Source organism: Phyllobates terribilis, unplaced genomic scaffold, assembly GCF_046119375.1.
Source record: "Phyllobates terribilis strain yellow unplaced genomic scaffold, ASM4611937v1 Scaffold_1__5_contigs__length_1240528914, whole genome shotgun sequence".
NCBI classification, from domain to species: domain Eukaryota; kingdom Metazoa; phylum Chordata; class Amphibia; order Anura; family Dendrobatidae; genus Phyllobates; species Phyllobates terribilis.
In genome coordinates, this window is record NW_027362761.1 from 798,745,504 (window position 1) to 798,763,383 (window position 17,880).

Below are 17,880 nucleotides of genomic sequence, written 5' to 3' on the forward strand. Positions count from 1 at the left end.
CCTTTTAAGGACTAGGTTACAGCATTTCCTACGACTTTTATCAGGCAGGTCTGTGCTCTTAAATAGATAGATTGTGGGAGTAAAGACTAATTGTAATTGGAGTCCTTTTCAGGACTAGGTTACATGAGTTCCTATCAGTTTTTGCCAGGCAGGTCTGTGCCAGTGCTGTGCAAGTTTTTTTCACAGCATTTGGCTGAATCTAGCAAAGCTAATCCTTTTTGGCCTATTGCAGAGTGTGTTAGTCAGTGGAGTAGCCTATCTGTGTTGCAAGATATAACACCTGTGTATAGAATACCAATTTTTTTACTGCACCTAGTGAAGTAAAATCTTTTGGGCATAGCATCATTCTATTAGTCCATCTATACTGACCTCCATCAGGTTGCAAACTGAATATAATTTTTTTCTGCATCTAGCTCTGAAAAAATATTTGGGCTTCTAGCGGTGTGTGGGACTTGGTCTATTAGTCCATCTATACTGACCTCCATCAGGTTGCAAATTAAAAATAATTTTTTTCTGCATCTACCTCTGAAAAAATATTTGGGCTTCTAGCAGTGTGTGGGACTTGGTCTATTAGTCCATCTATACTGACCTACATCAGGTTGCAAATTAAAAATAATTTTTTTCTGCATCTAGCTCTGAAAAAATATTTGGGCTTCTAGCGGTGTGTGGGACTTGGTCTATTAGTCCATCTATACTGACCTCCATCAGGTTGCAAATTAAAAATAATTTTTTTCTGCATCTAGCTCTGAAAAAATATTTGGGCTTCTAGCGGTGTGTGGGACTTGGTCTATTAGTCCATCTATACTGACCTCCATCAGGTTGCAAATTAAAAATAATTTTTTTCTGCATCTAGCTCTGAAAAAATATTTGGGCTTCTAGCAGTGTGTGGGACTTGGTCTATTAGTCCATCTATACTGACCTACATCAGGTTGCAAATTAAAAATAATTTTTTTCTGCATCTAGCTCTGAAAAAATATTTGGGCTTCTAGCGGTGTGTGGGACTTGGTCTATTAGTCCATCTATACTGACCTCCATCAGGTTGCAAATTAAAAATATTTTTTTTCTGCATCTAGCTCTGAAAAAATATTTGGGCTTCTAGCAGTGTGTGGGACTTGGTCTATTAGTCCATCTATACTGACCTCCATCAGGTTGCAAATTAAAAATAATTTTTTTCTTCATTTATCTCTGAAAAAATATTTGGGCTTCTAGCAACGTGTGGGACTTGTTCTATTAGTCCATCTATACTGACCTCCATCAGGTTGCAAATTAAAAATAATTTTTTTCTGCATCTAACCAAGCCAATAGTTTTGGCCTAATACCACAGTTTGGCCACTCAGCTCTGCTCGGTTACCATCCATTGTTTTTTTGTGCAAACAACTCCAGAGTTGTGAATTAGTTAACCACCAAAATGAGTGGAAAAAGGCCTGCTGATGGTGGAAAGGGGAATAGGCGTGTTGGGAAGGGGAAAAAAGGTTGTGTCCGTGGGGTAGGTGCAGAAGAAAGACCATCTTCCAGCCAAACTAAAATGTCTACTTCTTTTAGCGGACAATGTGATAAGATCCCTTTCTTACGGCCACGCCAATCGCTACAAATTCCAGATGAGGCACAAAAACAGCAGGTGCTTCAACGGATATCAAGTGCTCCTTTAAGTGGGCTCTCCTCCACATCAACTTCAACATCACAAATACTCCAGTCCTCAAAGGTGTCACCCAAATCGCACTTGCTTCCTCACAGCTCCCAAATCTCCAGCTGCCCGTCTGAGTGTGAGGTAGAACAGATGGTTGAGTCTGCAGAGTTGTTTACTCATACTATAGCCTGGGAATCAGAGGTCCACTCCAGCGCTTCTGTGAATCCAGACGAGGAAATGATCTGCACTGATGCCCAGAATCTTTATGAGTCGGATCCAGGACCAGACGCAGAAGGTTCTGACCATAATGTAGACCCTCATTCCCAAACTGTAACTCCTGTTGGTGGAGACAATGAGGAAGACGATGATAAGACTCAAATACCTGATTGGAGCGACAACTTTAGTTTTTTGTCAGGGCAGGAACAGGTTGGCTCTGAGGACGACGGGTGTGATAACGCACAGGGTGATGATGATGAGGTCGGAGATCCCACTTACTGTCAACCCACAGTCAGCCAAGAGATGAGGTCAGCAGAGGAGGTGGAGGAAGATGCTAGTGACGACGAGGTCAGGTTGCGCCTTCCTGGACAGAGACGTAGTACTGGAAGCACGTCAACAACTGCATCCTCAAACACAACTCTGCCTCTCACCACAAGTCGTGGTGGCTCTTCAGGTCGCATGGGTGCTAAGCCTTGCATAGCCTGGGCATTTTTTCAGATCGATAAAGATGACCCAACTCGTGTTATCTGTAACAGTAGAGGCCAAAAAATACATAGTTTGAGTACTTCATGCATGAACCGGCACATGGACATGAAGCATAAGTTGCAGTGGGAAGCTCAGTGTGCTACAATGCGGCCTAGCCGGCCGGGCCAATCACCGTCTGCCATATCTTGTGCATCCGCGGCCTCTTCATCCTCTGTGACTGGGGGGACAGCAGTCACACCTGTTTTGGGGCGCAGACCTGCCACCTCTTTACCCGCAACAGCCAGCGTGATTGGCAGGTCATCATTTTCTTTGGAGGTGGTAACACCAGCTGGTGCTGAGCGCTGTCCGACATCGATAGCACCACCTTTGGATCAAGGCAACCTAACATGTCCGCCTGCATCTTCCTCACAGACCGGCAGTTTGCCGGGGACACCCTTATCAACCCCGTCTAAGCACAATAGACAGCCCTCGGTCCCTCAGATGTGGACAAGTAAAAGACCATTTCCTCCTAGCCATGAGAAAGCTAAGAGGTTGAATTTCACCATCTGCAAGCTCTTGGCTACAGAAATGCTGCCTTTCCGCCTGGTGGACACAGAGGATTTTCGAGACCTTATGTCCGTCGCAGTGCCCCAGTACCAGATGCCCAGTCGGCACTACTTCTCAAAGAAAGGTGTGCCTGCGCTCCACCAGCATGTCGCACACAACATCACCGCTTCTTTGAGAAACTCTGTGTGTGACAGGGTGCATTTCACCACAGACACTTGGACGAGTAGGCATGGACAGGGGCGTTACATGTCGCTGACTGGGCACTGGGTAACTATGGTGACAGCAGGACAAGGGGCTGCTGTCCAAGTCTTGCCGTCCCCACGAGTTGTGCGTCAATCCTCTTTATGTCAAAGTTCCTCCACTGCTTCTGCCTCCTCAACCTCCTCTCGGTCTTCCACCTGCACCCAAAGCCTGTCTGGTCATGCCACAAGCTTTCTAACTGCGCAGAAGGGATCCTGCACACCTCCTTACTATGCTGGCAGTAGGGCTCAACGTCATCAGGCGGTTTTTACATTGAAATGTCTGGGAAATGTGAGTCACACAGCTGAGGAGTTGTGGTCAGCTCTGGAGAACCAATTTCATGAATGGTTGTCTCCACTGGACCTGAAACCAGGGAAGGCCGTGTGCGACAATGCTGCAAACCTGGGTGCGGCCCTTCGCCGGGGCAATGTCACACACGTGCCTTGTATGGCTCACGTGTTGAACCTGGTTGTCCAGCAATTTTTAGCCCACTATCCCAGACTAGATGGCCTTCTGCAGAGGGCACGGTCGCTGTGTGCTCACTTCCGCCGTTCGCATCCCGCAGCTCAGCGACTTACATCTCTACAGAAGTCGTTGGGCCTGCCACTTCACCGGCTAAAATGCGATGTGCCTACCCGGTGGAATTCAACTCTGCACATGTTGCAGCGACTGTGGCAGCACCGACAAGCCCTGGTGCAATACGTTCTGACGTATAGCCTGGGCCAACGAGATTCAGAGGTGGGGCAAATCACGCTGGAGGAGTGGTCTCAGATCAGGGACCTATGCACCCTTCTGCACAGTTTTGAAATGGCGACGAAGATGTTTAGTGCTGACGATGCCATTATCAGCATGACTATTCCGGTGATTTACATGCTGGAGCACATGTTAAACAGAATTCGGAGTCAGGTGGTGGCACAAGAGGAGGTGGAGGAAGTAGAGGAGGAGGAGTTGTATGCGGAAGGGCTAACATCTGCAAGGTCCAGACGGTCGGCAGCACCAAGGCGGCAGGCATGTGAGGGTGGGGGAGATGGTTTTACCAGGGCGCATGGTAGCAGCCAAACTAGTGAGGAAGGTGCAGGAGCCCAGGAAGAAGTGGAGGACGAACTGATGGAAGACTCATCAGATGAGGGAGACCTTGATCACATTTCTGTTGTGCGAGGTTGGGGGGAGAGGACAGAGGAAGGAAGCATGATTGTTACCTCGCCACCAACACAACAGGGACTTGATGCTCCTGGATGCGCAACACACATGAGTGCCTTCTTGCTGCACTACCTGCAACATGACCCTCGAATTGTGAGAATTAGAAATAATCCTGACTACTGGGTTGCCACACTGTTAGATCCCCGGTACAAAAGTAAATTTGCAGAAATTATTCCTGCCATAGAAAGGGATGCACGCATGCAGGAGTATCAGCAGAGACTGTTGCAGAATCTTACATGTGCTTTTCCACAAAATACCAGTGGTGCACGTAGTGAATCTCACAGTTCCAACTTGCCAACCGTGGGACCGTCAAGTGTTCAGCACTCAAACCGTGACAGAACCACAGTATCTGCTGGTAACATCAATTTTGCGGAATCATTTCACCACTTTTTTAGCCCATCCTTTGCAAGGCCACAGGAGACAAGAAGTCTGACACATAGTCAACGCCTAGAGACGATGGTACAGGAGTATCTCCAAGTAAACATTGAAGCCACGACTGTGTCACTGGACCCTTGCTCTTTTTGGGCTTCCAATCTGGATAAATGGCCGGAGCTAGCCACTTACGCCTTGGAGATCTTGTCATGCCCCGCAGCCAGCGTTCTGTCTGAACGTGTGTTCAGCGCTGCTGGTGGTGTGCTGACAGATAAGCGCACGCGGCTCTCCACTGATAATGTAGACAGACTCACGTTCATAAAGATGAACAAATCATGGATCCGAAACGACTTTTCTACCCCTGTGTCATCCTGGGGAGAGTAAAAGCTTGATGATTGGTTAAAATCACCCTACCAACCGTTTTAAGCTTTCAAATTACTAATCATGTTTATCTGTATCTTGACTGGAAAATAATTTGGGCTTTGTAGCAGTGTGCAGCACTGATCCTATTAGGCCATCTATACGAAAGCTTCACCAGATTTAAAATTAAAAATAATTTTTAGCTGCATCTAGCCCGGAAAATAATTTTGGGGCTCCGAGATGCGCAAGGCACATAAGTGCCTTCTTGCTGCACTACCTGCAGCATGACCCTCATATTGTCAGAATTCGAAGTAATCATGACTACTGGGTTGCCACACTCTTAGATCCCCCAAACTTTTCGATCAACCTTTTCATTTTAATAAAGACCAAAAAAATGGTCATTTTTGAAATTATAAGCATTAGCAGGTTGTTAGAAACTGAAATCAAACAGTTTTCAACTCAAAACTTTATTCTAGGTGATGTTACATTTTCACATAGGACCCCTTGTTCGAAAGGAGCTTCTGAACTCTCTCGTCCATTGAATTTGTCAGGTTTTGGATGGTTTCTGCTTCAATTGTTTTGCATGAGGACAGAATACCCTCCCAGAGCTGTTGCTTAGATGTGAACTGCCTCCCGCCATCATAGACACTCCTTTTAATGATGCTCCAAAGGTTCTGAATGGGGTAGAGGTCAGGGGAGCATGGGGGGTCACACCATAAGTTTGTCCCCTTTTATGCCCATATCAGCCAGAGATGCAGATGTTTTATGTGCAGCATGAGATGGTGCATTATCATGCAGAAAAATGATCTTGCTGTGAAATACACGGTTCTTCTTCTTGAACCATGGCAGGAAGTGCTGTTTGAGAAAATCCACATACATTATGGAGTTCATCTTTAGCGCCTTCAGGGATCCTAAAGGGGCCGACAATCTCTCTCCCCATGATTCCAGCCCAAAACATTACTCCACCTCCTCCTTGTTGGCGCTGTAGCCGTGTTTGCGTGGGGTGTCCATCAACCAGCCATCCTCCACTCCATCCATCTGGACCATCGAGCGCTGCACGGCACTCATCCGTGAACAAAACAGTTTTGAAATCAGTCTTCATGTAATGTTTGGCCCACTGGAGCCGTTTCTGCTTGTGTGAAGTGGATAGAGGAGGTCGACAGGATGGCGCATGCACAGCTGCAAACCTCTGAAGGACCCTGCATCTTGTTGTTCGGGGGACGTTGGAGGCACAAGCAGCTTCAAAAACTTGTCTGCTGCTATGACAAGGCTTTTTTGCCGCTGCTCTTTCAACCTGACGTAATTGCCTGTAGGAAAGAGTCCTCAATTTGCCCTTATCAGCACGCACACGTGTGTACTGTGAATCAGCTACATACTTCTTGATTGCCAGGACACTTCATCCTGATCATCGCACAATGTTGATTGTAGTCATGCCTTGACCTAAACACTCCACAATTTGTTGCTTCTCAGCAGCCGACACATCCTTTTTCTTTCCCATTTTGGCAGAAAATGTAGGCTGCTTAATAATGTGAGAGAGCCTTCTTAAGTAGTCTTGCCTTTCATTGGACACACCTGCCAAACTAATTAGCACAGGTGTCTGCAATTGCTTACAGTGATATAAAGAGCCCTGACACACATCACCATCAATGAGTTTAACTGACAAACAAACAAATTCTTCCCTTATCACTCCTAAACACTTTTTGTATAATAATTTGGAACGCAGTGTACATGTGCTTTTCCACAAAACACCAGTGGTTCACGTAGTGAATCTTACAGTTCTAACTTGCCAACCGTGGTCTGTATGGAGTTGTTCAATAAAGGGCCCAAAATTAAGATAACATAGATGGGAGAGGTCTCTATGAATAGGAATTCCTAAGTATTTGATACCCTGTGAGGGCCAGGCAAAGGGAAAGTTGGACTGGATGGAATCCTATATGGATTTGGGGAGGGAGACATCGAGGGCCTCAGACTTCGCTGCATTGATTTTAAAATTTTACCATGTAACAAAGTGATCTATTTCAGCCATAACAGCATGGATGGATATATGTGATTGAGTGATATATACTAGGACATCATCAGCAAATAGAGAGCACTTGTACTCGGTGCCTCCCACCTCAATCCACCTAATATTGGGGTTATGGCGAATTGATGAGAGCAGGTGCTCCGTCACTAGGATGTATAAGAGAGGGGACAGAGGACATCACTGCCTTGTCCCATTGGTGATTGTGAAAGGTGATGAAAATGTTCTGACGCACCCCCTGGGCCTTGGGACACCCGGAGCCGGACCCTTTTTGGTGGATGCTGGTGGTTGTAGTCTTCGTGGCGGCGACCCAGTTCCGTGGCTCAGGGCGGTCAAACCAGTGGCGGAACTATTTATGTGGTTTTCATGTTTAAATGTCCGACTACGCCACCCGTGGATTGCGGTCACAGTGAACCGCCGCTACAGGGCAGACCACTGAGGCTGGTGTTGTGGGTGCAGCAGAGCGTAGCATAACTCCCCACGGGAGGAGTATAGCCTCAGGGCAGTGTATGCGGAGGATGGGGGTGATGGTGCAGGGCAGCAGCAGTAACGACACGGAGTCAGTGATGCAGTTCAGGGCCTTTACTCACAGTTCTTATTATCCAGACCACGTCTGCAGGTAACGGCTGCCCACGTCGTACTGTGCTCACCAGGTGAGGGGCTCAGACAACTCCCAGATAACTTTGGAGCACTTCACAGGACCCCCTTTGTGTGTCCTTTGTCTGGCCTTTCTTACCAACACTTCTGTCCGGCTGCCTCGGGCCTCCTCTTGGTAAACTTGGCGCCAGTTTCCCTGACCCTATGTGGTGCCTTCCTAGCGGGTGTAGCGAGGGGCTGCGCCACATAAAATGTCAGAGCCTCCGGTTTCTAGCTGAGGGTCGTTTCCTGCCTCCACTAGTTCGGGGACCGGTCTCCCCCTTTGGCCTGACCCCTCCACGCAGGTGGATTCGGGCGTGCGGTGGCGACTCGCCCGTCCGCACCCCTGGGATCCCTTCATTCCTCGTTCCTGGAGCCTTCTCCGCTCCTCTTCCTTCCTTCTCCCTCTTCCAGGCCTGGGCCTCTGTTACTAGGCCCGCCTCCGGAGCAGAGCTCATGCAGAGCCCCTGCTCCCTGCCACTTCTGCTCAGACTTCTCTGCACTGAACTAAGATGGTGCCCACCTTTTATACTCCCTTCTCAATGCACCCAGGAACTGCTTCCTCCCTGCTCCTGCACTACAGGGTTCCCCTTCCTCAGTGTTCCCTCCCCCCACTCCAGCCAGGGACAGGGACTGTCGTGCCCATCTCAGGGGCATATTGGTCGCCCTGCCCCACGGCAATGTGGTGTAATGCATGCAGGTGTCGGGTCCTGATCCACACTCCATCCTTACCTGAGAGTGAGATATCACACCTCTGGGTGAGGTGCAATACGTCTTTAGCAACCGAGCCCTCAGGGTGCTACAGTTCCATTTATCTTCAGCCTAGGTGACGTATTGCGATACAGGGCCGTGATTTTGGCTATAAAAGGGTCCCCTAGACCCCTACCCCAAGCTTTTTAAGAGAATCATATATGGCGTGCCAGGAGACTCTATGGAATGCTTTCTCAGCATCCAACGAGAGTATCTAATTACAAATTTTTAACTGCATCTAGCCCAGGAAATACTTTGTGCCTAGTAGCAGTGTCTGCTAGTAAGCGGATTATCCCGGCTGTTAAGCAAGCTGCACCACCTGTAGTTTAGACACTTAATTTTTTCAAAGGAAATGCTTCGGGACCATGGGATACTTAGTGAAGAGCATCAGGAGGCACCCCAAGGCATAGGGGCTGGGACTGGCAGTAGGATGCCTTGCGGTGGACAGCCGAGCTCGATCCTTATAAAAGCTTTTTAACTGCAGTAGCTTTAGTGGACGCTACTGGAGCTGGAATTACCGCGGCTGCTGGCATGAGACTTGCCCTCCAATAGATCCTTGTAAATGGATTTAAAGTGTATTCATTCAAATTAGAGAGACAATTTAAATTAAAAAGCTTAGAGCTGCCTCCACCACAGGGGGGCTCGCTCGACCCACCAGCGGACAGGCACCAGTATTGGGAGAGGGGGGCTGGCCGTCAGGGTTCACCGCGGCTCTGGCACAAACCCGGCGACACGGAGGTGGCACGGGCAGGAGCGGACTGGCCGTGTCGGCTTCTCACTTTTTGGATTTTAGAAGGGCATGACATGCCTATATCTGTGTCTCCCCCTCCTTTTACTCCTCCACCTCTTTTATTTTCGCATGACTATATGTACTTGTCACTTTTCCATGTGTTAGTTATGTCTTCTGAGCAGTTTGTCAGCTTTTGGACACCTTTGAAGGTGTTTTCTATGTGTTTCTATGTGTTTTTGTTTGCCTGCCATTGGTTTTAACGGTGTTCGAAGGTGTTCGACGAACAGTTCGACGAACAGTTCGGCGAACACACGGGTGTTCGACGAACCGAACCGAACTCGAACACTACGGGGGTGGCTCAACACTATCTAGGACCCAGCGTCTACCCCTCTCTAGCTAATTAACAACCTGCCTGGGTGTATAAATACCTGCTGTGTTTCAGAGGGAGTTGCCGGCGATATGCATTACTACTTGTGAAGGCTTTAGCAGAGCAGTACTTCGTCCTCTCTGGAGCTTGAAGACGTGTGCGCATTTGTCGGGATTTGTCTAAAGCAAAGCTAATTCCCCTGTTTGTCCACCCTTGTTGTGTTTAGTGGAGATCGACTAGTGCTTATCCCCTCCCTTCCCTAGCCTGAGCCATACACCAGGGAAAGACAGAGCGAGGCACGTGTGCGGCGATTGGTGAAGAGCCAATACAGGGACATTAGGGGAGACAGGGTGATGCTAGATCAACTTAAGAGGTCTCCACTTTCCCCCGTTCCCTAGAGTCTGGGTTCCCTTTCCCTTTCACTTTGTGTTGTACTAAGTCTCAACCACACCTTGCATGACAACAGGGGGCTGAATACATATGAACGTCACAATTTCCAGATTTCTACTTTTAATATATTCAGAAAATCATGGGTCATTTCCTTTACTCTTCCCAAACACTTGCTACTCTGTATTGATATATCACATAAAATCCCAATAAAATGCATTTAAGTTTGTGAGTGTAAGGTGAAAAAATGTGGAAAAGTTAATACTTTTTTCAGGCACTGTAGGTATAGGCATCAATCATTACATTCATAGAGCACCGTGCAATTGATGTAGCACACTACTGTGATATACTTAACATTGAACGTCGCCCTAAGGTAGTTGCATAGTGAGCTGTCTGTCAATGTTGCTACATCGGTAACTGACACTAGGCTAACTTAATAGTTGCAATTAGTTGTATTTTTGGTAGTTTAAATTTCTGGGACTGCTCTATCCATTGAATGCAGATATACATGCAGTTGCTGCAGAAACAAATCAAATGAGCTATAAGGATTGGAAATTGCAATGGTACGTGAACATGAAAGTGGTACTTCAGAATATCTGCACATTATTTTCAAGGAAAATGTAAATGTGCCATGTGTCAGTGTATTGTTGTTAACGGTGTTTCCTCAGTGGTGCAGTTAATGCTCAAGAACAAAATGCAAATTTCATTGCTTACCAAGAGTTTCCTTTTCTCCAAGGCTTTTATCATATTGATCCTGCAGCTGCTTAATTTGCTCTTCTACGTCTTTCAATTTTCTTTGCTTTTCTCGAAGAGTGGCCATAGTAGCATCAAGCTCAGTCTAAAGAAATGGGGAAACCATCGTATAAGAAATGGGAACTCATAATGTTGTACAGATGTGACCGTGCTTTAACATACAAGAAAGAAATCATGATACTGAAAGTTAACCACTAAATGCAAATTGGCATACATGAACGTCATTGCAGAGGTTATCGTGTGTGGAGAAGGCTCGGTAGCTGAGCTTTTTCCACACACGATAGATGCCAGCTATAATACAAAGCCAGCATCTGTGTCTAATAGCAGCATTCAGTGCTGAGCTCCGATTGCTGCTATTAACCATTGAAATGTTGAGGTCAATGTTTGACAGAAGCACTTAAATGGAAGACACTTGTGCTCATGCATTGGCTTCCATCGCCCCCCCACGTGACGTAATTGAAGGGCGCTGATTGTTTACCATGGGAGCAAGCAGCCTGCTAAAGGCCTCACATAGCTGACATATTGTTACTCCTGTGAAGCTCAGTGATTTTCACTATGTACTGCAGTACTGTGGTATAGTAGTATATAGTATAAGCAATCAGACTATCACAGGTTCCCCTAAGGGGACTAATAAATAAGGTACAAAAAAAAAAATAATAAAAAGGTTTTAAAATGAAAAAAGAATAAAAAATAAGCATATGTGTATTGCCACATCTAATAAAAGTCCAGTCTATCGAAATATAAAATCGATTAACCCAATCGGCATAGTGGGGAAAAAATCAAAACAGCAGAATTACGCATTTTTTGGTCACCACTCCTCTCTAAAAAAATGCAATACAAATTAATCCAAACAAAATAACTACCCAAAATGGTATCAATAAAACTGTAGGCTATACTAGCTGTCACACAGTTCAGCTGACGTAAAAATAAAAATGTTACGGGTCTCAAAAAAGGATGATAAACCAATTTTTTTTTTTTTTTTTACAAACTTCAGAATTTGTTTTCTCTGGTTAAATAAAAAAAACTAATTATGATAGGTTGGTATCGCCATAAAGGCGTCATTTTTTACCATACAATGAACACCTTAAAAGCAAAACCTGCCAAAATTGCATTTTTTTCACAATTTCACTGTACTTGGATTTTTTTCCTGCTTCCCAGTACAATTAATGTTAAAATTAATGGTGCCATTCAAATCTAGAACTTCTCATACCACTATCTAATGGAAAAATAAAAAAAGTTATGGCTCTTGGAAGAAGGAGAAAGAAAAATTCAAATGTAAAAATGAAAGTGGCTTCCTCTTTAAAGAGGACCTTTTACCAGTTTGAACATGTTAATCTGGTCACATCAGAGCACGGTGGCTGCAGATTTGAGTAAAACGTAAATTTTATTTCTTAATTTCTCATCTCTATTGTGGAGATATTAGTTTGCAAATTTTAGGTTATGATTTACAGTACAGACCAAAAGTTTGGACACACCTTCTCATTTAAAGATTTTTCTGTATTTTCATGACTATGAAAATTGTACATTCACACTGAAGGCATCAAAACTATGAATTAACACATGTGGAATTATATACTTAACAAAAAAGTGTGAAATTACTGAAAATATGTCTTCTATTCTAGGTTCTTCAAAGTAGCCACCTTTTGCTTTGATGACTGCTTTGCACACTCTGGGCATTCTCTTGATGAGCTTCAAGAGGTAGTCACCGGAAATGGTCTTCAAACAATCTTGAAGGAGTTCCCAGAGATGTTTAGCACTTGTTGGCCCTTTTGCCTTCACTCTGCGGTCCAGCTCACCCCAAACCATCTCGATTGGGTTCAGGCCTGGTGACTGTGGAGGCCAGGTCATCTGGCGTAGCACCCCATCACTCACCCTATTGGTAAAATAGCCCTTACACAGCCTGGAGGTGTGTTTGGGGTCATTGTCCTGTTGAAAAATAAATGATGGTCCAACTAAACGCAAACTGGATGGAATAGCATGCCGCTGCAAGATGCTGTGGTAGCCATGCTGGTTCAGTATGCCTTCAATTTTGAATAAATCCCCAACAGTGTCACCAGCAAAGCACCCCCACACCATCACACCTCCTCCTCCATGCTTCACGGTGGGAACCAGGCATGTAGAGTCCATCCGTTCATCTTTTCTGCGGCGCACAAAGACACGGTGGTTGGAACCAAAGATCTCAAATTTGGACTCATCAGACCAAAGCATAGATTTCCACTTGTCTAATGTCCATTCCTTGTGTTCTTTAGCCCAAAAAAGTCTCTTCTGCTTGTTGACTGTCCTTAGCAGTGGTTTCCTAGCAACTATTTTACCATGAAGGCCTGCTGCACAAAGTCTCCTCTTAACAGTTGTTGAAGAGATGTGTCTGCTGCTGGAACTCTGTGTGGCATTGACCTGGACTCTAATCTGAGCTGCTGTTAACCTGCGATTTCTGAGGCTGGTGACTCGGATAAACTTATCCTCAGAAGCAGAGGTGACTCTTGGTCTTTCTTTCCTGGGGCGGCCTTCATGTGAGCCAGTTTTTTTGTAGCGCTTGATGGTTTTTGCAACTGCACTTGGGGACACTTTCAAAGTTTGCCCAATTTTTCAGACTGACTGACCTTCATTTCTTAAAGTAATGATGGCCACTCGTTTTTCTTTACTTAGCTGCTTTTTTCTTGCCATAATACAAATTCTAACAGTCTATTCAGTAGGACTATCAGCTGTGTATCCACCAGACTTCTGCACAACACAACTGATGGTCCCAACCCCATTTATAAGGCAAGAAATCCCACTTATTAAACCTGACAGGGCACACCTGTGAAGTGAAAACCATTTCCGGTGACTACCTCTTGAAGCTCATCAAGAGAATGCCAAGAGTGTGCAAAGCAGTCATCAAAGCAAAAGGTGACTACTTTGAAGAACCTAGAATATAAGACATATTTTCAGTTGTTTCACACTTTTTTGTTAAGTATATAATTCCACATGTGTCAATTCATAGTTTTGATGCCTTCAGTGTGAATGTACAATTTTCATAGTCATGAAAATACAGAAAAATCTTTAAATGAGAAGGTGTGTCCAAACTTTTGGTCTGTACTGTATGTTAAGTCCTAATGGGGCGTGTAATAAGTAAGATCAGACTGTCTATCATTACATGTCTCACACAGAGGAAAACCTGTTCTAAGCTATTGTGGGGGTATGTTCTTTTTCCCCAGTATGTTGCTTCATGATTATGATTGGTCAACCTCAAGCAGGGGGAGAAGTACACGCCCCCAGAGACAAATCTCTGGTAATGCCCAGTTAAACTATAATACATTTTTATCTAAACTTTAATATCTCAACAATGGAAAGGAGAAATGAAAAAATAAAAACTACGTTTCACTTAGCTCTGCAGCCATTTTTCCATGATGTGGCCAGTTTAACAAGCTGAAACTGGCGAAAGGCTCTCTTTAAACGGTTGAGTAAAAACAACAAAGTCATTGAATTTGTATGGTTAGGAGTCCAGTTACACCCTCCCATACAGGGGTATCTTTATGCATCGTTATGTCATTTTAAGAATATATCTGTATGTATCTGTGCTTCATGACTATCTTTGTGGGCAGAACCTGCATTCTAGTATGATTTTAAAACAATATATAAAGAAAGCTGCAAAATTAAGTGTTTAAATAGGTTTGGGCAGTTGTAGAAATCATAACACAATATTTCAGAGAATCTTAATATATTATATAAAGAAAATAACACATCAAAGACCACGTATGACCGATACTACCTGTGCAGCTGCCAGTTTTTGTTTCTTTGGTTCAACTTCTTTTAGCACTCTGGAATACAGGTCCATGGCTCTAACCCACATACACATGGACCGACACGCTTTAGACACTTTTTCAACCTTCTCCGGTATAAAATTAGGATTAGAAATATATTTCTGCAGTTTCAGCAAAATTTGAGGCTTTATGTTTTCCTTATCATATTCCATAAGTCTTCTTAGGAAATTGGAGTCTCCCAGGAGTTGTTTTGCAGTCATCCAATCTGGCCTAAACGACAAGACATATATTTGGAAAAACCACACTTGACGTATGGCAATGGATTAATTAGAAAAATACAATTGTTCAAGTTTTACATTGTGGTGAAATATTTGAAATTCATGAATTCACAAAAACAGGCTACCATGATGTCCTGATGGGTCACCCAATATGTGAAGGTCACTGACCATAATGAATATGTAGGTATTAATGTGGTATATGACATTGCTATGATTAATCATACATTTAATCATGGATCCCATTGTTTTTTAACTAAATACAAAATCTATTAAATGTAGAACCACTCAACTTTAATTAATGTTAAAAGGGGTATCTGCTCTCAGTGATATCAATTTAATTGTTGGAGGAACTGTAACGTAATAACTTAAAAATTCCCTAAAAGTGTATTTGAAAATTGTTTTTCTAATCATGTACAGTACTGTTGATACATTCTGGAGCCCTCTCACATACCAAGACAACATTGCACAAGACTTACTTGGAATTTAATAGAATACATATGGCTTCCATAACAGTCATGACCATATCAGGTGGGCTAGTGAATACTCTAATTTCAGATATGTCTGCTTTATCCAGGGAATCCAATGCTTTATTTGCAGCTTCTAAAGCAGGCATTGCCTCATCAAGGTCTCTTTGGGCATCATCAGCGATTGCCTGAGTTTCCTCTGCTTTAACTTTTGCAATGGCCTCATCCTCTTTCACAATGCGCCGCACCTGCCACAAGAGAGTCAGCATGGATATTCTAGGTAAAATACCATGAAAATCTAATGATATAGATCTAAAATAATCCATCCAAGGAAAATCCATTTCAATGAAAAACAAACCATATTTACAGTTTTATTATTCTACCAGATCTCTACTCTCGGATTTTTCTGATGCTCATAAGATTTGCTGTTTGCTCTCTTCTCATATAAAGACTCGGCACTAAAAAAATATATTTTGTTGAAAGAAGGAAAGGGGTACATGAAGGCAATATATGATATACATGCAGAATGCAAAGGGAATGAGTCTACCAGAAAACAGATGAATATATTTAACCAAAGGCAGTGCAACATATGTCTTGAAAACAATTTGCAATTTCTTCATGAAGATAATATAATGTGAAAGCTTCCAAAGCAAAAATGATATTATGCAAATACCAATATTGAGCGAGGTGAATGTGCAGTGCATTTAATGGAACTGTAGACTTTACATATGGTACTGACAGTCCCCATAACATGACTTGGGTGTCTGGGAAATAGGCAGCTGCACAAATGAAAGCAACTGTTTCCTGATTGTGGAATAATAAGGGTAAATTCAGGCAGTGTGGTCATGTGCCATTAAAAGGAAATCTGTCAACAGGATTTCACACCCTAAACTATATACACTGCTCAAAAAAATAAAGGGAACACTTAAACAAAAGAATCTAACTCCAAGTAAATCAAACTTCTGTGAAATCAAACTGTCCACTTAGGAAGCAACACTGATTGACAATCAATTTCACATGCTGTTGTGCAAATGGAATAGACAATAGATGGAAATTATTGGCAATTATCAAGACACCCTCAATAAAGGAGTGGTTCTGCAGGTCGGGATCACAGACCACATCTCAGTACCAATGCTTTCTGGCTGATGTTTTGGTCACTTTTGAATGTTGGTTGTGCTTTCACACTCGTGGTAGAATGAGACGGACTCTACAACCCACAGAAGTTGCTCAGGTAGTGCAGCTCATCCAGGATGGCACATCAATGCGTGCTGTGGTAAGAAGGTTTGCTGTGTCTGTCAGCGTAGTGTCCAGAGGCTGGAGGCGCTACCAGGAGACAGGCCAGTACACCAGGAGACGTGGAGGGGGCTGTAGGAGGGCAACAACCCAGCAGCAGGACCGCTACCTCCGCCTTTGTGCAAGGAGGAACAGGAGGAGCACTGCCAGAGCCCTGCAAAATGACCTCCAGCAGGCCACAAATGTGCATGTGTCTGCACAAACGGTTAGAAACCGACTCCATGAGGGTGGTATGAGGGCCCGAAGTCCACAGATGGGGGTTGTGCTCTCAGCCCAACACAGTGCAGGACGCTTTGCATTTGCCACAGAACACCAGGATTGGCAAAGTCGCCACTGGCGCCCTGTACTCTTCACAGATGAAAGCAGGTTCACACTGAGCACATGTGACAGACGTGACAGAGTCTGGAGATGCCGTGGAGAGAGACCTGCTGCCTGCAACATCCTTCAGCATAACCGGTTTGGCAGTGGGTCAGTAATGGTGTGGGGTGGCATTTCTTTGGAGGACCGCTCAACCCTTCCCCAGACCTGAATCCGATTGAGCACATCTGGGACATTATGTCTCGCTCCATCCACCAACATCACGTTGCACCACAGACTGTCCAGGAGTTGGCGGATGCTTTAGTCCAGGTCTGGGAGGAAATCACACAGGAGACCATCCGCAACCTCATCAGGAGCATGCCCAGGCTTTGTAGGGAGGTCATACAGGCACGTGGAGGCCACACACAATACTGAGCCTCATTTTGACTTGTTTTACGGACATTAAATCAAAGTTGGATTAGCCTGTAGTGTGTTTTTCCACTTTAATTTTGGGAGTGACTCCAAATCCAGGCCTCCATTGGTTAATAAATTTGATTTCCATTGATGATTTTTGTGTGATTTTGTTGTCAGCACATTCAACTTTGTACAGAATAAAGTATTCAATGAGAATATTTCATTCATTCAGATCTAGGATGTGTTATTTGAGTGTTCCCTTTAGTTTTTTGAGCAGTGTATATTTGCATGGAGCTCGTTCAAAGACAGGTCCAGCAATACCTTTATGACGCGTCCCCTGGGGCCGTGGGGTACTCAGTAGCCGGGCCAGTCGGTGCTGGGGATGTCACAGTGGCAGTGACCCGGTCCGTGACCCAGGGCTGTCAATTAAAGGGAAAGTAAAAGGGGGAATAAAGTTTTTGGAGATAATGTTTTTGACGTCACCTGTAGTATGCGGGCGGCTATATGGGGCCGCCGCTGCAGTGCAGATCCACAGGCAGAGCTAAGCTCCAGGGCAGTATATGAAGAATTATGGAGGTAGATGTTGTTGGTGCAGTGTAGTGCAGGGCAGGTGACACAGTAATTAGTCGAGGACACAGTGGGGTACAGTCTTCAGGTTTTACTCACAGTTCTTAAGTTCTCCAAGTTACAGTAACCGGTGTGCA

General features: G+C 44.6%; 1 protein-coding gene across 1 annotated transcript in view; it reads right to left on the reverse strand.

Annotated features, from left to right (window-relative positions):
- Positions 1-17,880, reverse strand: part of DNAH6 (dynein axonemal heavy chain 6) — a 493,878-nt gene that overhangs the window by 228,416 nt on the left and 247,582 nt on the right. The window contains exons 51-53 of the mRNA XM_073637077.1: positions 15,185-15,420; positions 14,439-14,700; positions 10,652-10,775 (exon numbers count right to left, since the gene is read on the reverse strand). Of these exons, the coding sequence (XP_073493178.1) occupies positions 10,652-10,775; positions 14,439-14,700; positions 15,185-15,420 (622 nt within the window). The remainder of the gene's footprint in view (positions 1-10,651; positions 10,776-14,438; positions 14,701-15,184; positions 15,421-17,880) is intronic.